The sequence below is a fragment of the Aphis gossypii genome, chromosome 2 (genome assembly GCF_020184175.1).
Source record: "Aphis gossypii isolate Hap1 chromosome 2, ASM2018417v2, whole genome shotgun sequence".
NCBI lineage: Eukaryota > Metazoa > Arthropoda > Insecta > Hemiptera > Aphididae > Aphis > Aphis gossypii.
Genome location: NC_065531.1, coordinates 12,623,153 through 12,650,878, shown reverse-complemented (window position 1 = coordinate 12,650,878; position 27,726 = coordinate 12,623,153). Strand labels below are relative to the sequence as shown.

The 27,726-nt window shown below is 26.4% G+C and overlaps 2 protein-coding genes across 6 annotated transcripts; one reads left to right on the top strand and one right to left on the bottom strand.

The window, feature by feature from the left end:
* The first annotated feature begins 1,455 nt into the window (after positions 1 to 1,455).
* LOC114129039 (F-box only protein 5-like) lies at positions 1,456 to 6,679 on the top strand. The gene is made up of 3 exons (XM_027993662.2): positions 1,456 to 1,766; positions 3,906 to 4,688; positions 5,399 to 6,679. The coding sequence occupies exons 2-3, from the start codon at positions 3,924 to 3,926 to the stop codon at positions 5,663 to 5,665; spliced, it is 1,032 nt and encodes a 343-aa protein (XP_027849463.1). The 5' UTR covers positions 1,456 to 1,766; positions 3,906 to 3,923; the 3' UTR covers positions 5,666 to 6,679.
* A 326-nt stretch (positions 6,680 to 7,005) lies between these two features.
* On the bottom strand, positions 7,006 to 26,462 carry LOC114129030 (sphingomyelin phosphodiesterase). Of its 5 annotated transcripts, none has more exons than XR_003592801.2 (13): positions 25,918 to 26,462; positions 13,031 to 13,117; positions 12,347 to 12,543; positions 11,573 to 11,890; positions 11,266 to 11,430; positions 10,543 to 10,770; positions 10,307 to 10,479; positions 9,814 to 10,182; positions 9,195 to 9,387; positions 8,942 to 9,126; positions 8,691 to 8,876; positions 8,426 to 8,510; positions 7,006 to 7,539 (listed from the first exon to the last, which is right to left on the bottom strand). XR_003592801.2 is itself a non-coding variant. In XM_027993651.2 (12 exons), exons 2-12 carry the CDS (start codon positions 13,101 to 13,103, stop codon positions 7,467 to 7,469), a joined length of 2,160 nt encoding a protein of 719 aa, XP_027849452.1. In that variant the 5' UTR covers positions 13,104 to 13,117; positions 25,918 to 26,462; the 3' UTR covers positions 7,006 to 7,466. The 5 variants fall into 5 exon arrangements, 3 of the variants coding, with proteins under 3 accessions (XP_027849452.1, XP_050055670.1, XP_027849453.1); XR_003592802.2 differs by having other exon boundaries at positions 8,426 to 8,486; XM_027993651.2 differs by lacking the exon at positions 8,426 to 8,510.
* Positions 26,463 to 27,726: the final 1,264 nt, after the last annotated feature.

The following is a 27,726-nucleotide window of genomic DNA, read 5'->3' as shown; positions in this document are numbered from 1 at the left end:
TTCACATTTGTTTCGCACGCACTATACACGTCCTGTAAAATGTAAATGTTGTGGTATGCGTTATTTTATTTACGGTCTCAAAACGATAAAACCGTCTAGCGCGCATCGCATTATAATAATTATATTTGTACACATAAATATATAATATACGGGTTTTGTTACTTTGCGAACCTATACGGCATTACGGCAATGATTCTTTGCGCGTAATATTTGAGTGTGTTTATACAATTGTATTTGATTTTACACGGCTCGGGATGCTGTTGAACGCTCTAAAATTTTTATGGGCTCTATACTGCGGCTATGACTTATGAATATTTATGTAGATACTTGCATAGACAGTAGACGTTGACACGCGATCCGAATTCCGAATATTGTGGAAAACGGACGGGGTTAGCAAATTTGAAATTATTGTAAAAACGTCGACTTTTCTCAACAGTAATAATAATTATATTATCAGCAGTAGGTATATATTTAGCACACGATTATGCGTCTAAATATAATTAATACGACGATAATATGTCGTTCGGGAATACCCTACAGTGAAATAACAAGAAAATTGTTTGAAATTTAAAACAAGCATAATGTGTATTAAAGGTTATAAGAATTAATAACGATCGATCTGATATTATTTTCAATATTATTAATGAATTTAAATCCTACCCATTGCGTACGTACATTCATTATATTATATATATTACACCACAGACGAGGTGAATTTTTTAGTAGCTTTCTATTATAGTAAAAGTAACTTGCCAAGTCGTACGAGGTCGTATCGATATTGAAATGGCAAAAAGGCTAACAATTCATATTTTTTAAAATCTCTGGATTTATAGAATACACGGGGGTATGTGTGTGTGACCGCACAACTGTCTATAAACTGTCGGCTGAAGGGGGGGGGGGAGGGTGCGACAATAAACAAACAGATTGATGGGAATATACGGCTAAAAAACTTTGCAAAATATGTTCGGCACACATGGGACTGTGTAGACACTAGACATGCGTGTACCATACGTATAGCATTCAATCTTTTTTTCTACGGACGTCGTACGAATATTAAAATCCTCCTCCGACGGTCAACACGACGACTATAAGCCTAACGAGTAACTATAACCAACAACCGGTCGTCGGAACCCAGAACAGTGAACACTGTCTACGGCGGCGTCTAGTGTCTACGCACTACGCAGAAAACGCGTTTGAATTGTTTGGAATTTATTTTTTTTTTCCTTTTTCTTTTCGAATTTCGACCGTTGTTTGGTGTACAGTTGCGCTCGGTCGGCTCTGTTCGTGTCCGGTTGCCGCCGCCGCCGCCGCCACCAGCCGCATCCGCAGCCTCCCATTGGCCGACCGGCCGGCTGTTACCTTGTCCCCGCTCGTCCGCCCGTCTACCCCACCGCGCGCGACAACGGCCCCGGTACACATGTTCTCCGGTTCCCGTCATCCGAGAGACCGACCAGACCGAGTTTCGAATCCTAACCGACATTCCTAGTGGAGTAGTGATAAAATCCGCGTTTTGTTGCCGCGGAAGAAATATCGCCGTCCGTCGTGTGCTGTAGTACACACGAATTCAAAACTAATAAATTATCGACTTATCGTCGTCATGTGCCGCCGCCACCGTTTCGAACTCACGCCGGAAGGACGCAAATCGTCGGCGTGATCCACGAAAATCCGTCGGTGTTTATTCACGCGATCTAGAACGTCGTCGGCGGGACGTTTTGCGCGCGTTTCACTCATCAACTTCGTTTTAAATTTCGACTGTACCGGAACAGGTAAAGTAAAAACGATATCGCTCTTACACACGGCGACGACTAATTATAATAATTATCTTTTAATACCTACCGTAGTTAGTTAATGGGCAATAAACGATGTTGGTATTGGGCTCAAAACGTACCGCCGCCAATTAGCGTAATCGTTCGTCGTTAGGGCTCATCAATCGTCGTGCTTTTGACCTTCGCCATTTGTTTTCCGTGACAACAATAATAATTACTTTAGCTAGAGACACACGATATTATTATCCCTTTTAAATTGGTAAGCGATTTAACTTAGATCAGTCCACATTTGGCGTGTGTATTGTATGTTAGTAGAGTCGCTGGACAAGGCCATTAAATGTAGAAACGGTCGAGCGCGCCAAATCCTGTGACATTGTCTCGGTAATATATAGGTCGGAATGTGTGCTATCAGAGATTCTGTCCCTTCGCTGCGATTTTGCGCTCAAATTGCTTATCGTTCATTTTTCCGTCCGTTACGAATCGACGACTTTGATTTCGTTGTACTTGAGGATTAGTGGATTTAAACTATAGGTAATAATACCAATGATTAGATACGTCCGACACGGTTAAATCTCGTAACCACCGATCGATTTCTGTTTTTCCCGCTCGTTACGATTATATCGTTGAAATAAGGGTACTTACCTTTGTTTCTTATAACTGTTTGCTGCCAATTATTTTTTTTTTTCATAGGATGTTTGTGGTGCAATTTTTTACGTCTATTGTTTTTGTCTTGTTTTATGAGCCACGAGAACAATCGGGGAATATCTTACTTGTGATGTTTGAAATGTTTTTTTTTTTTCGTATTTTAAATATAATAAATAATCTCTTTTGTGGCATTCTACATTAGGTCATATTATATTATATACCTAGTTATGAATTCTTAGTCAAAAGTATTATTAATGGTGGCAAAATTATAATTCATAATAACACACTAATTATATTTTTAACCTGCTTTGCGCTTATAAGATTAAACTTGTTTAATCTAGTATTTAATTGCTACTTATGTAATGTAATTTATTGGTAAATATTTGTTTTTAACATTTTTTTTTTTTAAATTAGTTTGATATGTTTTTTTCATACCTTATTACTTATTGCTAATTTAATCAAGATGTTTTAATTTCCTTTTTTTAATTTTTAACTGTTTACCCAAATAATACAATAACTAAAAATTGAAAAAAAAATTCAAAGTTAGTTCTTTGATAACATTCTTATGTGAATTCAAATAAAGTACCAATAATTTGAATGTATTTGTATCTACATTATTTCTATTATTTTCCTTCTGTAATCATTAGAGACAATGTAAATTAACGTATTTTTCGGTAACAACCGACAACCATTGATGTTTCTAATAATTCAGGTGATAATAGTTTGACCTTAATGTTAGGGTTATATTATAGTTGTATACAAAGATCTGAATGAATAGCTCTTAATTATGCTTTACTGATTGAAGAAGTTGAATTTAATATTTATTTTAATTTTTTTTTTCAAAGAATAAGATTAAAGAATAACAGTTTTCTAGCTACATAGGTACATAAGTATGATTGTAATAAATTAATGATAACATGTTCTGAATTATATTTAATAGTTTTAACTCTATCAAGTTACTTTTTATTTTATTATGTAACTACTCTTGTAAATAATATGTTAAAACTTCACTAATATTTTTCTATCCTATCAGTAATTTCCAATTTTTGTATATAGGTATATACTTTTTTATGCAGTCATGTAAGATGCTTTTTAAATGAAAACAGGCAAGGGTAAATTATAATTATTTAATATAGGTACCTACAAATTTTATTGACACTTATGTTAATTTATTGAGGTACCTGCTTAAAAATTTTACAGTAGGTAGGTATAAAAATATTTATTTAATTATTAATTAACTCTTTAGCATGTAATTTTTAAATACAGAGTTAAAGTCAATTGAATGTGAAAAAAAAAAAAAAAACAAAGTGTAATTGAAAATTAAGACATCTAGGTAATAATCGGAATATTAAATATTGGGTATATTTTTAGTTGTCATGTTTATCAATAAGTTTTATAATTTTTCTATGGTGTTTTAATATCACTCTTGTAATGATTTTATATTAGTACATACCTACCTATATTATTTTAATTTTATTTTTTTATTGCTTTTAGATAATCAAAAAGAAAACGATGGCAGACGTATCTCTAAAAGAATCTCCTTGTTACAATTCTTTAGTAACTACCTCAACACCTTACAAAAGCATAAACGACAGTGGCTATGATACTCCAAGTTCTATTTCCTCTAGTCTCAGTCAGATATCTGAAGTATCTTATTCATTTGATCACACGCCATCAGATATTGATTCACTTCAATTATCTTCACCAATTCATGATTTTTCCCTAATCAAAAAAAATGATAGAAAATTAGAAGATATAACTAATAAAGTAGAATCTCCTACAAAAAAATTAAAATTGTGCTCTGACTCGCAATTGGGTTTTCGTTTACATGAAACTTCAAACAATGATGATAGTCAGTTCCTAAAAAGGAAAAATCTCATTCCATCAAGAAATGTGAACCATGAACGCATTTCTATAGAAGGTCGAGAAAAAGTTGACTTGATGTATTTTCTATCAGAGCGTTATCATTTCCAACCAGTCATAGAAAAAATATTATCTTTTTTATCTGGTAGTGATATTATGTCAATGTGTATGGTATCTAAAGTTTGGTGTACTGCTATTGAAAATTCTCCAATTGCTCAAAAAAAGAAACAAAAGTATTTTAAATTATCAAAAGAAAATCGCTGTGGATATGATGGTCGAGACCGTTCGGCTTTTAACAATAAAGGATGTCTAGCTAATATTAGCAATTTTATGCGTTCTCCATCAAAAAGAGAATTACCTCAAAGAAGTCCACCCGTCAGTCCGAGTAAATATAGATTCCATGTATTTCAAAAAGTAAGTAAAACTATTAAGTAAATCCATTTAAACATGTGTATAATTTATATTTAGACTAGGTATATCATAGTTCAATTAATTACAAATATTTATGAATGCAAAGATTAAATTAGTTTTAGTCATATAAATAGTTAGAATTGATGTTATAGGAGCTAAAAAAAGGAAAATATTCACAAATAAATGTTTAACTCGATATTAAATATATGGAAAAATTTTATTCAAAGTTTTGAATACAAAACATCTAATGTTCATGATATGGGTAAAAAATACTGTAAAATTTAAATTGTGTACAACAACTCAACTAACAAATAATAATTAATAGATTCATCATAAGTCAATAACTTATTAATGTTATTTTAGTCTATTATTAATTATTATGATAAAGATTAAATACACGTACAATTTTCATAAAATTAATATTTAATTGCAGACGGCAATAAATACTTAAATATGAATTTCATATTCAGTATTATTTCAAATACATAAGTCATGAAAGAAATAAATCATTTTTTTTTTTATAAAATATTCAATATGCATAATATGCGTATGAAAATGAATGGAATATGCATTTTCCCCTAAATAGTTAAAATATGAAGAATGTGCAGCTTCTTAATATTTTGAGTTTTAATAATAATTGCTATAACAATGTTTTTACTAAAGTAGTAAATTATATATAGATAATGTAATATTAACTTTAATTTTTGTTTTAGGAAGCCAAAAAATTAAGTTCAGATCAACAATTAATTCCATGTCCACGGTGTTCAAGGCCAGCATCATGGTCACCCTCTCAATCAACTAGAGCAGAATGTAAAGGTTTTCATTGTAAATTCATATTCTGCACTGAGTGTAAATGTGAATATTCTAACAAATTTGAACACAAATGTTTATCTACACCAATATTATCAATGTCATCATATAACTGTCGTCCTATGGTATACAATTTAAGCAAAAGGAAACATTACTTACGAAGACTTTGAGTGAATATAATATTTTTTCAAAACATTTTACCTCAACAGTGTCTTAAAATGTTACTTTAACATTTAAAGTTGTATGCTTTATTAAGAATGTATTTGTAACGGTATGAGAATCATAATTTTTTTTATATGTTGTTGTTATTAATATAATTTTTTTTTTCAATTTTGACCAATTCGGTTTTTTATATATAGTTACTTATTTTAAATTATAAAAATTTTCAATTACTTATGTAATTTTATTTCTCATAATTATAATTTACAAGTGTTATTATAATTATTTGCTCAATTTATTACTAATTTATAAAAATAAAGAAAATAATTACATACTATAAGATTTTAAATTAAATTTTTAATCGACTGAACCTTAAAAAGTAATGTTACCAATGGCTTATTGTCATAACATGTATACTATAAGAACATTATTTTAGTTGAAAACTCATGTACAAATTGATTTAGTTTAGCTCTCTAATGTATTTTTAAGTACTTTGTTTTTATATTTTTAAATATACAATTAACAGTTCTACTTAATTTTTGTATCTTTTTTATTTTAAATAAGTTTTTATATTAACGTAAAGTGATTTTTTTAAAATAATTTAATATGTTTATGTTCCCACATTTCACAACTTTACGGGTGCATATTTTTGATTTTCATGACTTAATTTTACACTTGAATCTCATTTATTTTAATTTTGTATTAATCACCTTTGTTTACTAATCTATTTGCCATTTAATTTTATGGTTATTTGTTAACCAAAATTATTTCAACAATAATACCTTTTATATTTTATAAATATATACTTGATATTAAACATTCCTCTGCTCAATTTTTTTTTATACTGTGTATCTTTTGTATATTACTTAAAAGTTAAGTAAGAAAAAAATTAAATGTACTTTATAGTTGATTAAGATTTACTTATATATTTTTTATAACTTAAGACAATTTGTGTATATTATATTTTATATATATATATATATATCTACTAAATTGATTTGAAATAAAAATTAATTTATATGATATTGCTTACTGTTTTTATTTTTATTCTAAGTGTTAAAATTTATAACATGTGTAATGTTCTTAGCTCTACTATCATTTTTAAATTGAAATATGTTTTATTTATAACAGGTATCACATTGGAATGTAAATATTATTTTTAGTTAATGGTGTTACTTGGATTTTAGTGTAGGTAGTCACAGAAAATAAAATTACATAAAAACCTAAAATTTAATGGTCTATATATTTAAGTTATATGGATTATGTTCTCTGGTTGACTCAATAATCGTTACATTGTAATATAAAGGAGTAAAAATTGCTTTAATAACTTAAAATGTAAAATAATAATAGATATTTTTATACTTTTCTTTTTATTTACAGTTAATTTATTTTCTATTTTAAAACACTATACATAATAAATAGTATCCATTAACAGACTTTTTAGCGCATAATAAATAAATATATTTACATTAATAGTTGCATATAACATGTTAATGCTGGTAAAAAAAAAAATATGTCAATTAAGTATACTCATACACAATCACATATATAAGTAATATATTTATTATATATATATTAGTGTGTGTTTGTGTGTTTGTATATTTAATTCATATCATGGCCCATGGCCGCGTGTTGTTTGATTATTCTCTAAGTGTAAAAGCAACCTACTTTTAATCGCATCACTTTTGTTTGATCGTTGTAATGAGCAAATGTTTCAGAATACATGTTTTGTCATCCAACTTATCTGGTCTGACTGTGGCTGTAATTTGTACTGCATTTAATTGTTGTTTTCACATTACTTCACAATTCTGCTTATCTGGTGTATCCTAGTAGGTATTTAGGTATCTGATATGTGTAGTGAGGTATGGACATGATAACAGACATCCTATTAATAACATGGTTTTGTAAATTAGTATAACAGTTTAAATAGAGTAAATGAATAGTCATTAATTTAATATTTTCTATTGCTTATTGTAATATTGAATTATTGTGTTGTACATGCCACCTACTGTGCTATTCATTTTGTCTATTAAATTGTTTTTAGTTGAATGTGTGGCATGTACGAATAAAACCTACTACACTATTCAATAGTCAATATAACTATTCAATATTAAGTAACAGTTAGTTCCAGAATCAAACTGTTTAATTTATATTATTTTATCATTATTATTATTAATTGTATGCTAATTATTTTTCAATTGGATTGAACATAAAAATTTAATGTATTAATCATCATAATTTTTGCATGGAACTGGAACAGTTTGTAAAGGTATAATAATGTAATAATATAATGTTTAAGACAAAATTGAATTTGTTTTGTTTTTTTTTAAACAATAATATTGTCAAATATAGTTTTCCGTAAAATGTTTGTATCATTGTATCATAATTAAAATAATCATAATTTTATTGATAAAATAATGTATTATTATACTGTGTTATTACTTATTATTAAATAGTCTAGAAGTAGAAGTAATTTTTTAGTTATTTAAATTTAATATATCTTTTAGTCTGAGCTTATAAAAAAAATTTGAAACTATTTGTATGCATCATTTTTAGTTATATTCATCAAATATTTGCTATTTATAAATTAATATCCAAACTAAAAGATTATTATTATTAAAATAAAGTTTGATTTTTTTTTTTTAATTATACTCTGATCATAATCTAGTAAGTAGGTACTTTAATTTTTATAATATTTTCTCTTCTATTTTGTCTTAATATTATTTTCTATTGAAAGTATTTCTATTATGTACTAAAATTAACCCACTCACCAATATAATATAGAAGATTGCCGTAGGTGAATACAGTGATAGTTATACAGATGACCGTCACCTTAGAATTTAGATCATTGTCACTCTTAGAAATTGTAAAAATGAAAAATATTATTTTTTTCTGTTTGCGTTAAGTTATTAAAAAAGCATGTATAGCGGTTAGTATAGCATTAGTTTTAAAGTAAAGCCCTGTGTTTTGTTGACTGGCATGTTAGGCACTATAGCAGGTACCCAATAATATTTGATAGATATTAGAGAAACATACGAGGCAGTGAATCCATTGTAAAGCCATGCACTCCAACTAATCCGTGAACCAGCATCAATACGTGACTCAATTTCTTGACATAAGATCTTTCGGTCATGAGATCGGCCTGATCTGAGATCACATATCATACGTTTTTTGCATTCTGCATCACATGCAGGTCGTGTTGGAGAGTTTTTCCAGTAATGCCTGCAAACATTATTAATATATTTTATAATAAATTCTTATAATTTTTTATCATAGTGTAATATTACTTGTAATATAGGTCAAATAAAGTTTGATCTTCAGCTAAATTATTAACAAAAGTATCCCAGTCCTCGGGTCTCAATGAAGGTAGACTATACGCTGCTTGTGTAGAATATAATTTTTGCCAGATAGGATAATCATATAAATTAGCTTCTTTCAAATTCATCACCCATGTTTCGTGGTCCAGCACTGCCTACAGATATATTAATAAAAATTAGGTTCACTTGGCACTTGCAAGTTGAATAGTTTAAAATGTATTACTCTGGTTGAATGTTCTCTATCACCATCTACATAATATATTCTGTAACCTGGATTGAGATCATAGTATGGAGTTACAGATGGACCAACATATGCTATGCTTACTGGTCTACCAAGGTCTTGTGTATCGTAGAACAATTCAAATTCATCAAAATGGGTATGGCCAAAAAATTGAGCTGTAATTGTGCTTTCGTACCTATTGAAATAGATATAGTTTAATTTTTAATTTAATATAATAATTATATTTTTACAATTTTTTTTGATTGGTAAAAAATATTATTTTGGTTTTTATTTAGGTAAGTAACTCAATTTAAAACTAAAATTGTTAATAAATGTTGACTTAGTTTTTCAAAATAATTAAACCAATAGGTATAGGTACTTAATAAATTATTTACCTAATATATTTTAAAATATTATTTATACTTTGATATAATCTAGTTGGTACCAGTATAGATTGCGTTACCTATTAATATGTACATTGTAAGTATAGCTATACATGCATTTGATACTTTTATTCTCTTACACTCAAATCTCTATAATAAATTAAGTAATAAGATAGTATTAATAGTTAATTTTAAGTACAAGATTCCATAGTTTTTGTACCGATTAATATAACACTCACCTAGAGATTATGGCGTAATAGTTTCGACTCCAGACTTTTAAACAATCCGGGTGCCCAGGTGGTATATGTCCCAACACATGGACCTTTTCCCCGTTAAATTCAGCATTCTGTAACTCGTATATGAACCACTGGAGTTCTTTGACCGGATCAGTACTATTCATTAATAGCCACCAATTTTTGTTGTTGCAATAGTTCATGTTCAACGATATTATGCGGAACCCAGGCCGAACCAATACACTGTAGAACGCCCCACGTTTGATGGTCCTGCTGACGGAACCAGGTAGCCAACGTCGCCATTGTGTGTCTAATTCGCTGTACAGCCAGTCGATGGCAAACTCAGGTTTGTTTATCAACGAAGACGGAGGAAAACTGAAAATTTGATTAATTTTTAATAAGTATATGTACTTATGATCGTAAAAATATTTAAATTTTTCAAAACTTTAACATTATACTTGCACATAATATATGTATACAGCGTAATATATGTAAGTACCTATTCACTGGAACTGCTTCATGATTACCAAGTGCTGGAAAGATGGGAATCCCTGGAAACATTTTGAGTAACTGCGCAACAGTTTCCTTTAATATGCTCAAGTTTTCTTCTTTTGTCTGGTTCCAAATATCGTGTGCTGGTAGATCACCAGTCCATATGATGTAATCGATATCCTTAAATATAATTTCAATCTTTAGTTTCTAATTTTACAATTGATTGATTCTAAAGTTATTTACAGTGTGTGTAGAAACAATATGTTGAAGCATATTGTCAATGGTACGTTTAGGTGTATCACATTTTCTGTAGTCTCCCCATCTTCCCGCTCGACTTTGAGGACTAACTGCTGGGCCATTGGTCAAACGACAACATAAAGGTTCGTTGCAGTCGGCATTTGTTCCTTCTTCGTAATATGGATCAAAGTGGGTGTCAGACAAGTGGAGAACTTTGAATTGAGGAACTGGTTCCTGAAAATTTTTAAATTAAACAATTATTTTTAAATTTATTGATCAAATTACTAATATATATCTATATATCTATGAACTATGGATAATAATTAATAATTTAAAATTTTACTTTTATGATAAACGATTGGAATAATAAAAATACTTACATTTTGATTTATTTATGATAACATAGATTTGTTAAAAAGTATTTAAGACATTAAAAGTGTAAAGTAATTTAACTTAATTTTTATGTCATATATGATATATACCGGCTAACTTAATATATTTTAAACCAATGATTGAAATTATGACCGGCAGTTTATGATATTAAGGTAATGATATCGGGTTCATGATATCCAATTTTCATTATTTTTTTTTTCTGATAAATATTTTCATATTTTATATATTTATAGTTGGATAAAGTTATGTTGATAATCTATGAATATTAAGTATAAGTGTTTGCCTACTCCATAATATATCTATTTAATCGTACATACAATAAATGCTATACATTACTTTTAATATTTTAACTTCATTCGGAGTGGGTTTGGGGACAGGAGGAAAAACTACATCCCACTCATGTGTTGGGTTATACACGTCTCCACAGGCGTCACCAATAACAAAACTGCAGATTTCTTCAGGTCCGATACTTATCCTCTGTAGAACGTAAACCACTTCACCCTACAGTTACAGTAAAATCAATCATAGTTGTAATTTAAATGCATAATATAATTGTATAAGGTATCTTATAGTTTATACTTTATAATAATATAATAATATATTAATATATTATAATGTAGCTGCAGTAGTGGAAATAACTTACACTAAATAGTTCAGTAATACCCTCACAGACACGTGGCGTCTGTAATTTAAAGCTTGTGCAGAACTGGTAGGTAATTTTTACAATGTCATCGCGTGTTTTACCATGTTTTATGTAGTGTTGTAGAAGACCAGCGCCAGCTTTACAGGCGGTACATGACATTTTAGACATGACGCTAGTTTCCACCTCACCCACTACCTGGTTTAAATTGAGTAATTGTAATGCTTTGTCCACGAATCCAGGCAGTGCAGCCCGAGAAGCCCGACTGTCTTCTTTACTTTTTGTACCATTAATGTCATAGAAGTACTTTGTGTAATTTGCCTGAATAGGAAAAATAACTACGTTTAAGAAAGTATTTAATATATTATGTTAATATACTCGTAACTACCGATGATTTATTTTTAAATTTACATTTTAATTGTGTCAGCGAATTGGAGAATAAACCGTACACGAGCATTGTATAATGTATATAGATACAATTTAATACATTAATACATTTTACGTAATGATTTAAATTAAGAATCCTTTCATCGAATAATAAGTGACGAAGGTTAAGTGTTTATTTGGAAACTAATTTTCGATAAACATTTAACTTGTTTTTATTAATATTTAATATGTAAAGTTTTAATATATATTTAGTTTTATGTATTTATTAAATATATTATAAGTAACTGATATTCTTTACTTAAAAATTAAAAATTAATATTTGGATTTTGTAACGTACTACTATATAATATATAGCTATTTCATTAAAAAAAAATTATTTTCATAAATTACTTTTAATATTTGGAATTGTTTTAATGTCTCGTTTTCCATTTTTTCGATGTCTGGGGCAGTGTAAACACCAGTTTTGTTGATCATTAGCAACGGCTGATGATTGGAATCTGTGCTCAATAATATTACGTCTTCCCACAGTGACATATTGTGAGTGGTCCATTGTGGCACTGCCTTTCGTAGTTTTTCTACTGGAACACCTATAATTACATTTTTAAATATAAATTAGCATATTTAGATTTCAATTTGAATTTAGATCTATAAAATATATATTAATACAATTTTTCGTTATAATTGACTATGTACCTACTTATTATTCACTGTATTTACAAACATAAACATACAATTAAAATAGTATTTATGATTTTAGTCATAGAGTTTAGGTTTAGAATTTATTTAGTTTCTTAATAATAATAATATATTTCTTACATCTATTGAAAATACCACCAATTTGAATAAATAAATTGATGAATGTAGTTTGCCCAATTGATGTCATAATATTACATATTTAATGACATCGTTGTCTATTACTTTCTTCAAATTGGCGGCATTGCCGGAATTTTATTATATATACGAATAATGTATGGGTTTTAGATTTACTTTAGAATTTCTAATGTATAGTGTACTGACTACTGGTGTTTATACTATGAATATTATGATTTGTCATCGTCGTTATTGTAGTATTACCTGCCGTGAAGACTGCACACACAGTTATGAACGTTACTATCTGACGTGACCATGTTAACAGACTGAACTGCATAATATGTTGAGAATCTAAGGATAACAAAAAAACAAAATACCTTTAATTAAAAATTAGTTTAAGCTGTATGTCGATGTATAGATATTTGATTTGATTGTAGTCACATACATTTGGATACTGTTAGTGTAAGATAAAAAAATCAAACAGGCTATTATTAAATACCTATATAATTGGTTGATAGCAATATATTTTCAGTCGTGAGTCCAAGGAGGGAGTCTAAGGGGCTTTAGACCTCTATTTGGAAATATTATACATATTATTTATTTATTTTTAAAATAAATAGATTATACATATTATTAAACCGATAAGTTAAAAACAGAAATACAATTGTTATAAAATCTTATGTATAATGTTATGTGTTAGGTATTACTGAAAAAATGTAGACCATCCATTTAAGATTTCTATAGATCCATGATTATTGGTAATTTTTGACGGGGTTACATGAAAAGAAATATTTTATAATACCTACCACTAAAGTTACAAATTATAATTACCTACCAACGATTTTATGTAGAACACATGTTAGAGGTATTAAGTTTAAGGAACATTGATCTATACTTATAATGTATTACTGGAAAAAAATTATTATGTAGGTACCTATAACAAATATTTAAAAATTTTTTTGAACTGTTTAGTGTTAGAATCATAAACATTAAACGACTATAAAACGGTTTAATTTATATTTTAAGCTTATCTTAACACGTAAAGATAAATCATGTAAAAATTATTAATTCATTTTCTTGTTTATAAAATAACCTAATTTTTACTTGTAGTGAATAATCGTATTAATTTTCATTAATACTATCAGTAGAAAAATTAAAAAGAAATATTATAATCATTGAGTTAATTTTTTTTTAATAATTATTTAGTACAAATTTAAATGTCACATTAAAATTATATTGTTTAAAAAATTTTTTGCTAAGGCTAGAAATGAAAAAACTTTTTTTTTAATTTTATTTTTTCAATATATGGTTATATATTATTAAGATTGTATAGGTATAATCTTTTTTTCTAATATACCTACTAACAAAATCTATAATATTGCTTTGGTTAATAATTTATATACCTAATTAATAATAATTTTTTTTAGTTATCTTAGTTCATAAGCTCATAAATAGTAAAGCTTAATTCCGGAGATGTTTTGGATAATGTATTACATTTTGGCCACTAAGCATAATAAATTAAACTTAAATACCTAATAATTACCTACTTATAATATTTTTTATTACATACGTACATAATACGTATATATTTATTTTTTTGTTTCGTTAATAAATATCACACAATTCTTAATTGAATATATATATATATATCATTATCATTTTCTAAGACATGTTTGCGTTGAAAATTGTGGATTTTTAATATATTATATACCTTCGATAACCTGATAATTTCATAATTTTTTATTGGCTGGTAATAGGAGTAGGTATATAATAGATAACGAGCAGTAATTGAGTAATTATGTAATATTAATTTCGTTTAAATATACCGTTTAATTCAATTTTTATTTTTGAAAAATTATAACAGCATTTTTATAAAGTGTTATGTGAATATACAAGTAATTGAATTACTTAACTATATTTTTTATCATTGAAAATTTCGAAAGACTAAAGACAAAATGTATTGTCATCAGTTGATTTCTTTAAAGTTTAAATGTTAACTTATACATATCTATATTTCAGTAATTGTAAATTGTAATTACTTGAAATTCTGTTTCATGATCAATTAACAGATGAAATTTAATTTTGTTATCGATGTTCATCAACTGATTACTCAGTATAGTAGTCACTACTGTCATTTTGATGTAACTAACGTTAATAGCTTTTTTTTAAAGTAATACTTTGCTATATAGTTAGGTAATTACAGATATAATAATTTAGTTAAATTATTATAAGGATGAAAATAAACTGATTTCTGTATATTAATAACTAACGCCTAATAAGTATTTTATTCTATGTAATATATTATTATTTTCTTTGGAAAAAAATTGTCAGAAAATAAAATTATTTTTTTCTTTATTTTTAAATATGTTTGTTGTACATTATAGAGGCTTACAGCTACAAATTGACTACAATAAAACTATAAAATAAAATGAACGAATTAAATTATGTTTTATAGCACATCCTTCGAATCAGATAAAAATGATTGAATAATAAAACGTCAAAGCAATTTAAATTTAATATATTAATATAGATAACAATAAGACAGGAAATAATATTAGTATAAATGCATAATATAAGTTTACTATTCAGTATTCTCTATTATTCGTACGCTATATTATATATTATAATAAATAGGTACGTAAGTGTATCATAGTGGTGTACCTACTCTGTGGCGTAACAAAAAAATTAGGTCTTCCCGCAAAAATAAAAAAATGTTAAAAATGGGCCTCTTATATATTGTTATACCAAAATACAACCGTATAACCAAAGGCCCTAAACTACCGTGGGCTCCCCCGCAACGCGGGGTCTGCGGGACATCAGTTACGCTACTGGAGGTACTGAATTTTGCAATACGTGGATAGGGAGTTAAAAGATAAAGTATATTAGCGATTAGAAATAGTAAGTAGTAATCTGCCTTCAACGATTTAAAATCAATATTTTTATTTATTTAAGCTGTTTAATAAACCATATGGGCGTATGGCGCATGATATTAGAATTTAGAAGTCAAGGTAAAATCATTTTCATACATATATAAAAAAAATTGTATCTTTTTATTTTTTAAGCGTTCTATATTTGTTAATACATATTATGAAAATTTAAATTTACATGTGGGTGAATATAGTATTTTATATTATTAGGTTTTCGTATAGTGTCCCTTATACCTGTTTGAAATATTTAAGAATATAGTAAACAATAATTGGTTGACTTATTCGACATGTGTTTATGATTAAATTATACAAGTATATATGTATAATATACATATTAGATGAATTTAAACACCAATCGCATAATATTCAAATTTCTAAGTATATGTATAACTTATATAAATTATCAGATCTAGTAGATTTTTTATATGTAAACGTGTGTGGTGTAGTATTACTAGATATAAGTTTTAATTTTTGTTCATGATCATATTTAATAAAAATTGTAGTTGTGTATTTTCTATTAAAAACATTTTATTAATTAGATTACGATAACTAATTCTTTATATGATTTATGTGTACAACTGGACTATATTATACATTAAATCTAAATGAGTATGGTCTTATATCTATCTTGTATAGTTATATATGACTTAAATTTTCTCCTGTTATTATTATAAAACGTGTACAAACAAGTATATGTTTCTCTTTTTTATACTTATACCACTAATCATTTAAAATCGAAAACAAACAACAATCCGTAATAATCTCGTCAAGTATTTTATACATGTAGGCATACAGATAAAACTAACATTTTTCACGTCTTTACGTCTTTCGAGTTTCACTCTTTTTTTATAATTGTTTGTGTACCGACATGAGCAACTGGTGAAAAGTAATGAATACTATGAATAAGTATAAATATTGTTTTCTCGTTTGATAATACGTTGTATTTACAAATATAACAGTTTGATAATTTATAATTATAAATTATTGATAAAGATAAATTAACGTATTTAAATTCTTAATAGATTTAACATTTTTTTTTTTAATATTATTTGATTATGATTATTGCACACGAATAAATAAAATATAGTTTATCTTGGAGGTATTCAAATTTATAGAGAACAAATATAAATAATATTTATTTATCTGTAAGAAGAAATAATTAATTGTTATTCAAGTACACATTACAAGAATTGAAAATAAATAAATAAGAATATAAATATATAGGTTGTTGTACGTCAACGTCCTTTCTATTGAGTATACAAAAATTCACTTGGTTTAAATATTGTTATACTTGTATTTAATTAGTATTTACCAAAATATAAATGTATAATTATTATTTAATATAGCACTAACTATTTTGTAAAACAGTAATTAATTATTTTTAATGTGTAATATTTTTATTTTTTTAATTATAGAATATATCGTTTAAACTAAGATGGTAAAATTATATTACGTATATATTTAATATAAAACATTTTATGTATTGAAAATAAAAATAATAATATACCACCAACCAATGGTCTAGCTACAGTTTCAGTGAAATAAAAAATATATACATTGTGTAAAATCGATATTTGACCATTTTTGTCTTTTATTTTTAGTGAGTTAATGTTTTCATTTATTATATTTTTTGAAATATGTAAGTAGATGTCTGAAAACGATATTATTGGAATTTTGTTCAAATTTTTAAAAAGGTAATCACCTATCTAAATATTCTAAAAAGTTAGATATTAGTAATAACTAATAAATATAACTAATAAATGTCCAAATTATCTTTTAGTTATAAGATGATTAAAATTGTCAGAAATATAGGATTTGTCCTTGACCATTCATAATACTTATGTTATTGGCGCCGTGTTATAATCGTCTGATCCGATCAATTGCACGCCGTTCTCCTTTTTACATCGATAATATTTATAACGGTTTTAATGTGTATTTAATAATACGTGTTTCATTTGACCAAATAACCTTTAATAATCAGGGTCACACACTCACACCATATATGAAAATAGTAAATATAGCTTCGTCTCTGATAAAAAAAAATCTTGGCAAGCATAGATATCATGATAATATACTATTATACAAATAATACAATAAATGCTGTAATATTCATATTCCATCTAGAGAGAACAACTAATTGGAGTTTATAAATTATTTTTATTAATCTTATTTATTTATACAAATTTAGAAATTACATAGAATATTCTATACATATTATACTTATATGTACTAACTAAGATATAAGTTAGGTACTTATTTCAACGTTTTAGAAGTTAAAAATGAAATAACTATAGTACTAATTAGTAATTACATAACATTATAATAGTACTCGTTCTGCTATGATAACTTATCAAAGATAAGTAATTATTTAAAATACTGTTAAACTAGGTAATAAAAATTTTGATTTAGTAATTGGTAAATGTATTTTAAATATAACCACCTGATTACTTTAATAATGCATTTCAAATATTTGAATTTAGCTTTTGAACTTAGCTAATGACGTTTTTAATTTTTTTTTTTAGGTATTTGTACGATAGGTGAAACATTATTTAATATTGAAACAATTTTCAAAAATATAATTACAATTTCTGTATTTCTATGTTTTTTTATTTTTTTAACAATAATTAATTAGCAAAAATAAATATTTAGTTGGTGTACGTACCTTATTAATTCATTTAATCTATTCGGTCCATAATTTTAAATAAAAATGTATTAACTACACTCTTATGAACCTCCGTACTTTAATTCCTTATTACTTGTAACGTTGCAAGTTGTAACCGATCACTGAGCTCTAGTGTAGATTCTACTGCGCTACCATTACTCACCCCCTCTTAATAAGAATGAACGGTTAATCATTATTATTAGTTTTTAATAATTTGATAATAATTAGTGGTCTTATTTATTATTTTATAATACAATCTTTTATATTATTTATTCATTAGATAATCTCACGATAGATATTATTACGTAGGTATACGAAATATACGCACCAATTTTTTTTTAAATATATGGACTGTTTAACGAAGGAGAATTTTTTTTTTTTTTTAATAGTTTTGCAGTATGATATTCTTTTTAGCATTTTATAGTTAACTAAGAAATATTTTCTTTTTGTAGAAATGTTCCCCTATTTAATAATCATTTATCTATTAGTTTATTTATTCCTAACATTTTAAATTTCTAAGACGTTAATTAGGTATAAGATAAGTTAGTCATGAACATTTTTATTTTTATGTATTTACTTAATGTATAACATTACAATGAGCAATTGTTATAATACACTGACATTTAAAGAAACATAAACAAATTAACTCTTAATGGTTATATAGATAATGTAAAAAATATGAATTTACAGTTTAGTTTTTAATTGTATGCTAATTATATTTATTTTAACTTATTATAAATAAATAATATTTATATTTTGTAGAGTCAACTTATTGAAAATCTACATCTATTATATAATTTATTAAAAAAAGTGTTCGAGCTTTAAGAATATTTTTATCAAATTGAGTAAAATACGTTTTTGTTTTGTGATTTAAAATAGTATTTATAGATACCATCATTGGAAAACATTCAGTTTTTGAAAGTTTTTTGTTTAACATTTTTAAGTATTAAAGTAAGCACCTACCGTATTTACTGGAAAAATAAATTGTTATATGCTTATTTTTACCTGAGTAATTTCCTGTTTGTCCTAAATAATTAAGATACTATTGATACAATTGATGCGTAGAATAGAGTCAATTATTTTTTTATTAAGGTCATTTTTTAAAGGTGGAAATAATGTTGAATGTTAAGTTTATTTTATAAACTATTTTAGAAGCTAAAATATTTATATTTTATAGTATAGATATTCTTAATACTAGGTACCACGTATTTCTGTTCTATATTATATATTTTTTAAACTAAATTTACATTAAATAACTAAATAAATTTGAAGTATAAATCACATGGTGAACAAGAAATTACATATTTCATTCATCAATATCAGTATTTTTCCGGTTTATAATATATTTTGTACTTGTACTTATCTATCCATATTTTATAGAACCTTGACTCAGTAGAAACTAATGTTTATAAATTTATAATGCTAATAACACAACTAGAAATTAAACATAATAATATTATCACAGGCTTAAATACTTGAGTATAATATTGCAATACCGATTGAATGAGGACTTTGTTAAAAAATCTTTAAATGCATTATGCATATTATAGGTTAAATTAAATATAATTAAATATCCGATAAAATGAGTAACTATGTTTGTAACTGAGAGATACCGAGACTATAATATTATTATATTACAAATTTACAAAGAATTTTTACAATATATTCTCCGTTAGTTGACATTCATTCATTTTTGCAAATATTATGTAAATTAGGTTATATAGGTAGGTAATATATACGTTTCTGAAGGAGTGAAAGTAAGTAAAAATTAAAATAGAATCTCAAATATAATTTAGGATTTTACAATATACATAAGCTGAGTATTTTCTAAGTAAAGTACATTTTATTAAAAACCATCGATTATTACTTTATGGCTATATTTTATTTTTATCGTTTCAATCTAAGGAACATTTAAGGTCTTAGAATATAATGAAAAATTGAAGACGGAATGTAAGCAAACCAATAAAATAACTCTTCATTTTTGTAACAAATATTTTTTTTGTTTATTTCAAATAACACGAGAAATGAAAAAAAAATAACATGATAGGTAGAAAACAAAATAATAATTTAAATGATAAGATCTTTGAAAGGGATATGCGTTAAGAATAGAAGGGAGAGAAATAAATTATCAATTATCATCCTGTGATTTTATTGTACAAGGAATTTGTGAATAAAACTTAAAACTCCGTAGGGTGCCTTATACTACCTGTATGTTGACATATAAATTAGGATTGAATAATTTTTGATTTAAAAACACGTATTATTTTATAAATATTTGACGGATTTTCATAATTTTATCAATATATTATACGATAAATAAATATAATTTACACTACTCTTTTTCATAATTATATTGATTTTAAGAAACATAAAAATAATATACACAATATACATATATTACATTATATACCTACCATAAATTTATTTTACAAATATTTAACTTTTTTGGTATATTTCAAAAATCAAAATATTCAATTCAATTTTGAGGTTGAAAACAATTAATAAATGTACTTATATAGTTATATAAACAACTCACAATGAATATAAATAATAAATTATAATAAGATAAGTATAAAATTATTAATATTGAACTATAAATTGAAAATATAAAATAACAATTAACAACTTATGTACTCGTATAATATAGCATAGGAATACTAACATAATACACATAACGACATACATCTATTTTAATATTTAATTCTAATCGTATAATAAATGTCAAATGGTATATAGACATATAGTTGGTATCTAAATATTTTAGAGTTATATTATATTGAATTCTAATGATATTTTGTTTATTTCATTGTTTCTAATCTGTATGATACATCGTGGTGTAAAGGCTATAAGGTTTTTGAATAATTATCTAGATTTAAGTAGATACATGTGTGATGTGTCAGTGATAACGATTTCCGGTTAGTAACATTTAACCTAAGGTCCGTGGTAAGACATATTTTTATCTCGTTTGTAGTGTTAACCAAATCACTAGTGTGGAATAGAGCATTGTAACAACCCTCATAAATTTTTACCTTACTTATTAATATTTCAAGATAAAAATTTATCGCTATTGCATAGCTGCATTTCTTTTATTATACTTCTTAACTAATATTTTTTTATTTTTTATTTTATATAGCCGAATGTGATAGTTCTAGTTTATACTAATTATTTCTACATAAAATATATTTTAATATGCTTTAATTATAGAAATAACGATCATGGATTGTTACCTAACAATACGATTTTTGTTATTGAGCGTATAAGTGGTGAGTAATTGTTATAACTTTACAATATAAGCCGTAAATGTTTATAAAAAAAATTAAAATATTAACTACCTATCATGCTTGTATTAAAAAATAAGACATTTAATCGGGATAAGTTATCGGTATTTTGTTTAGAAAAAATAATAAATTATTCAATTACAAAAAACTGAAGTGTATAACTGTGTAACATAACATTATGCTATTTAATTTAAAACACTATGATCACTAGCAATAAATAGATTAATATAATTTATACATCATTGTTTGAATTTTTTTCTTGTGAAATAGTATTTTTTCACGAATTTATGAAAATTTAAAATAAAGAAGTAGTATTTTATCTTTATAGTTAATGATATAAATTAGTTGTTTTTGACTCGTAAATCATTATATACTGTATACGATTTTTATCAAGCGTGGAATTACGAAATAGGACAGGAATATTACTCAAAGTAAGTGGCCAATTATATATTTTGAGAACATATTGAAAATAAATGGGAAATAGAAATTATTGTGAAAATAAAAACCGTGTTTTATCTGATCGAGGTACATGGCAATTTATACAATTATTTTGAATTGGAAATATTTTCAGTACAGGATTGTTTTTACTACAGTCTACAATATAAATGTGTTTAAAGTATATTATATATAAAACTATGTTTTATAGAAAAAATTAAAAAAGTTATGTACCTACCAAATCATTTTTTGTAACCATTATTGAGTTTAAAAAAATTTAGGTTTGTATCAGTATTTAACGATTATTATAAAGTTTGTTGCTATTGTAACCTTGACCTAGTCTCGGTGGTCCGCTACATGACCGAATCAACCGGTTGATATAGTATTTTTTCTTTTCTTTTGGAATAGTTGTATTAAATTGTCACGGTTGTTACATGCGGGGAGTCTTGTTGAATCATAAGTACAGTATATCCACATTGCCTACATTATTATTATTTTTAACTCTATTAGATATACAAATAAAACTATAACGGAAAAAGTACATGTATGTAGACTATAATTTGCATATAGTCTAAAACTATATTTTTATGGTTATAACTTATTGGTGTTTAAGCTTAAGTCTGAGTTCATAATGCAGACAGTAGTTTTAAGGTTTCTTGTAAAACGAAACTAAATGAACAAGTCTTTAAGATGATGTTTTATATTTCGTAACATTGTAATAATAATATTATAATATTATATCCATACTGCGAGTCTTAACAAAAGAACGAAGGAGAAGTAAATGATAAATAAAAAACACGTTTATATGCGATATGCATATGTATTGTAAATAAAACAAAACACAAAGAATGTAGATAAGTAAATAAATAATATATATACCATAATTATTAAACAAATTTTAAATATTAAAAATATTATGTGAATAAAAATATTTTACTAACCATTGTTGTTAAAAATTGAAATATGGAAAGAAAAATTTTATTTGTTAACGAATAACGCATCGAACATTTTTCATTTAAATAATTTTTATTTGTGATTATTATTATTGATATATATTATAATAATATAATATTATGCAAGTAATATGTTTATATGTGTCCATTCAAAAAGTTTTAAACTCAGTGTTTCGACACGGGAACGCGAATGTGTAATATTTAATAATATAATATTACGTTGAATATATTGTGTTAATTAACCGTCGAATATACGAAATAATATAAAAAAAATTGTCGTCACTCTTTTGATGTTTGTGATATAACTGTACGAACTACGAGTAATTTATGAGTAGGTATCTCTATAAAAATTATACAATTAATACAATATTATCTATAATCTATATTCTATATGTTCATTAATTTGTCCTGACTCCTAGGTCATATTATACCTATACAGCCATATATACATTGCATTTCCTTGTGGCCTGCAGCAGATGTCGTCGGTCATACTATAGTAGTGATAATATAATAATATTGGTACGTGACTAGTGTGTCGAGATTAACCTACTTGGAAATGACACTCACCACCGATCGACAGTCATACAATCGTTTTGACGTGCCACTCTCACTATATAATATACATTACACACACACATGGCAGGTATACATAGCAGCATAAAACACACGTTTACCGCAATAGACCATCATCAATCTACACCCAGATGAAAATCATATCTAACCGCATCGTTTGATTTGCGATCGAGGATTAGAGAAAAAACGACTTTCGCTCACATTTGATCACTATAATAATATTGTGGTGCACGCATAAATATCATGTCTGGTGGAAAGTCAGAAGTGACAAAAACTTACAAATGTGAAAAATTATTACGTGGAAAGCGCGTCTTGTAAAATGATATTGTAATGTTTGAAATAATACATATTTTATACATTATTACTATAAATGATATATACATCTCAGAGAACTATATGAAACACATTTATACTATTATACTATAATAATTGAACTATATAATGACAAGTAATTATTTTCGTGGTATGTACATATTATATTACATTTCTAATACAACAATGTACTCAGAATAAATTCAAAATTGACGATTTATAATTGATTTTGATTTTAATTTTTAACTAGCAGAGCATACTATGACGTATAAACAAAAACAATTAATAATAAATAGGAAGGAAAACTTGAACTTTTTCAAGGTTAATATACTATGCAGATACATCGAGTATTTATCATTATTGATTTATGAGAAACATATTTTTCTGTTTTTCATAAAAATATTCTTATTAAACTAATAAAAATATTATTGTATTAAAAATACGATTATATTTTTTAAAAATAATTTGATATTATGTTAGCACTACACTAATGTAATAATAGTTAAATTTTTTTCTTTTATTTTGAACCATATATTATATGGCCAAATGATGGCGTTTGTTTTTATAGTAAATTGTATTATTATACAATATAATTGGTGTGATATTACAATTAAGTTTTTACTAAAATAGTTCATTTTTTTAATTCAAGCTACCAAAATAATAGTTTATCTTATATTCTTATAATATTCATAAAAATAAAATAACCTAATTTTTTATAACTATAAATTTTTATAGGTATACCTGATACGACGTATGAGCTTAAAACTGATATAAGTCACCTACACGAATACACCTAGTAAATCTACAACTTAAGCAGTTTTGTAAATGTATTTAAATACTGTCTTGAACATATTAATATTTGAAAATAAAATACTTTTAAAAATTCAAACAAACTATTTGTCAAATGTTTTTTGAAATATTTTTCACTCATAAACGTCTAATAAATGTCTAATAATATCTAGTTGAATGTAATATTAAAATTTTATTTTATTAAATATAAAATTAATTTTGACCAACCGAATAGTATATTATAGTAAAATGAAAAAAGAATTTGAAAAGTATTTAAATACTTTCTGAATGGATGTATTAGTATTTGTGGAGTGTATTTATAAATACAATGTTAAAACTATATTTTACAAGATTGAACTCGAGTAACATTTTAAGTACCTAATTGAACATTATATAACCGTTAATAATTCGTGTATTTATTCACGTACTAATATTTTTATTACAACTATCATAATAAGCAATAACAATACGTAAATTGTCAATTCTAGCAACAATAGCTAGACTAATGATATTGATATTTACTATTATGTTTTATACATGGTTAGAGATGACTCCCTATAGAGACGTACCTACCTACTGTAATTATTATAAATACATACAAAGAAAATACGATGAACCCGTTTGGTGTGTGTGCGCTGGATGAATAATTATTTTATATCGGTAAATATTAACAGTGTTTAGAATAAAAGATTGCAAAAACTTGTTTTATTCGATCGTGGTTACTAACTGAATAGTGGATTAGAATTGATATACTAGTACATACATGATGAGTCTTTTATAACTAGAGTAAAAACATTATGTTTGTTAGGAGACACCTAAATTATACAATCCGTTATACGTAATCTCAAACCATCGAACTCGGAAATATGGGACTTATATTTTTGTAGCAATCGGGTTACAATTGAAATATTTCTAAAAAATAAATCTTATAGAAGTTAATATATTTTAAAGGCTGCTGTTTTTGTAAAAATTTCATTCATCTATACCTACATGTACTTATGCTTTTTTGTCCAGTGGTCGTAAAGATAAAAGTACTGCCAGCTAACGGACCGTTTCCGGATCCAAAAGATTTCACCTCCGTTCCCGGAACTTTAAAAAATGTATTTACAATGGTCGCGTGCGCGCACTTACGACTTGGATAGGTCCGAGTGAAAGCGATATTCACATATGTGAGTGTGTCAATAAAACGTATGATTTATTAATTTCTTTTTTTTATACTCACGTGCGAGCCACTTATTTCGTGTTCAAAATAACCACCATGAATCGGCGATCAACACGCTTTTTCCTCTTTTTCCTTTTGTCGTAATTTTTTACGACGGGAAAAAAATTGCGTTTTATAGAGTCGACATACCTACCGAGTTTAAACTTGTTGTAACACAATGTACCGACAAAAACAAAAGAAATTGATTTCCAAGAACAAAACGAGGTTTCGAACAAATGCACTACAAATGTATATTTAGGTACGTGTACCTGTATCACGGTAGTCGAAATATACGCGCCTATATTATAGTGTATGTTGAATTATTATTATATTATGATAATTATTATAATATTGAATTTATATTCCGCGAGAACATCGAGTAACTATAATATTATAATTAAAATAAGTTATAAAATCGTTTTAAGTAAAGGAACCGTTTGTTTTTCCTTGTTTTTTTTTTTCGAATACGAGACGGCGCGCGGCGTGGTAACGGCGACGACTGCGGTGTAGGTATATACACGAGAAAGTATCACAGTGGACACGATATTACCGACTGCACCAGTGCACCAGTGGATTTTCGTATACCGTTGGTCGCGAGAGCACACACACACGCGCACGCACACCGACACGTATAGATATAGTAATAATTAGCACAGTGCTGCCACGTACCGGACGCTCACTTAAGTCTCCAATAAGATGTATGTATTATTTATACATTATTATTATACTACCTAAACATACATAATATTATTATGCTCATTGCGTGTTGTTAATTATTATTATTAGCGGTCGTCTTCGTAGGTTTTTTTACGTTGTCGGCACCAAAAAAATTGGGTGTATATGTACCTCTCTGTTCGTATTTTGTTCGTCTTACAATAATAATATAATTCATACTTCACGTGCCGCTTGTTAGTCGGTCGTTGTTTTACCGATGACCGAACTGAAGTCGCAGAACTCTCGAACTATAAATATGATGTATTTCTGCATAATAACCGTCGTTGTTGCAGAAGACGTTTATCGAAAATTATTATTATTGTGTAAATTCAAAGTTTTTGAGGACACGATCCCAAACGACTTAAACTGTATAGGCTATGCTGTTATTTTTTCACCAGATTTTGCAACTAGTTTACAAATAAGCTTTGTAACAGGTTAAAATTTCAACGAAATTGAAATTGAAATCAAGGAAATAGTCGAAAACAAAATTGTAAAGTCGGGATAAACTGATAATAGAATTTTACTTAAATAAAAGAAAACATGTTCTCAAAATGGAAAAACAAAGCCCATACACAAAATGTAAATGTTTGTTTTAAAATATAGTTATCATAATACATTATCAATATAACCATTATAAACATTAATTAATCATTACTTTAATAGCTATAAAGGATAGCTTATATAAACAAATAAAATCGAATTGTCATGTGAATACTAATAGTTACTTTATTAAACTTCATTATAAATCACAGTAGGTAAGAATAATTATATAATCGATTGAAATATATGATTACTTCTTGAGTGTCACACTTGACTATATATACATTCAATTAATTAATATTTAAATTTTTTTTTTTATTCAAAATAAAAAAGAATTTGTGTATAATTGTTAGTTATTTTAATTAATTGTCACTAACTCTTGATTTGAAAATAATGTAATATTAAAAAAATGTTGATATAGGTGTTAACGATCAATTAATATAAAGGTACCTACAAGTATGGATAATATATAGGTGTGAACCAATATACAATAAATATAAAATTTTGTATTGGTATCGGTAATAGGTATAAATTAAAGCAATAATTATGTATTTTAATATTAAACTAAAATCGTTA

Coding starts and splice junctions, on each gene's coding strand:
- LOC114129030 (XM_027993651.2), bottom strand. CDS start 13,103: ATGCAGTTCAGTCTGTTAACATGGTCACGTCAGATAGTAACGTTCATA. Junction 9,127..9,194: donor ATAGAGAACATTCAACCAGA/GTAATACATTTT, acceptor ATATATCTGTAG/GCAGTGCTGGACCACGAAAC. Junction 7,540..8,690: donor TACAATGGATTCACTGCCTC/GTATGTTTCTCT, acceptor TGTTATTAATAG/GATGTCTGTTATCATGTCCA.
- LOC114129039 (XM_027993662.2), top strand. CDS start 3,924: ATGGCAGACGTATCTCTAAAAGAATCTCCTTGTTACAATTCTTTAGTA. Junction 4,689..5,398: donor GATTCCATGTATTTCAAAAA/GTAAGTAAAACT, acceptor TTTTTGTTTTAG/GAAGCCAAAAAATTAAGTTC.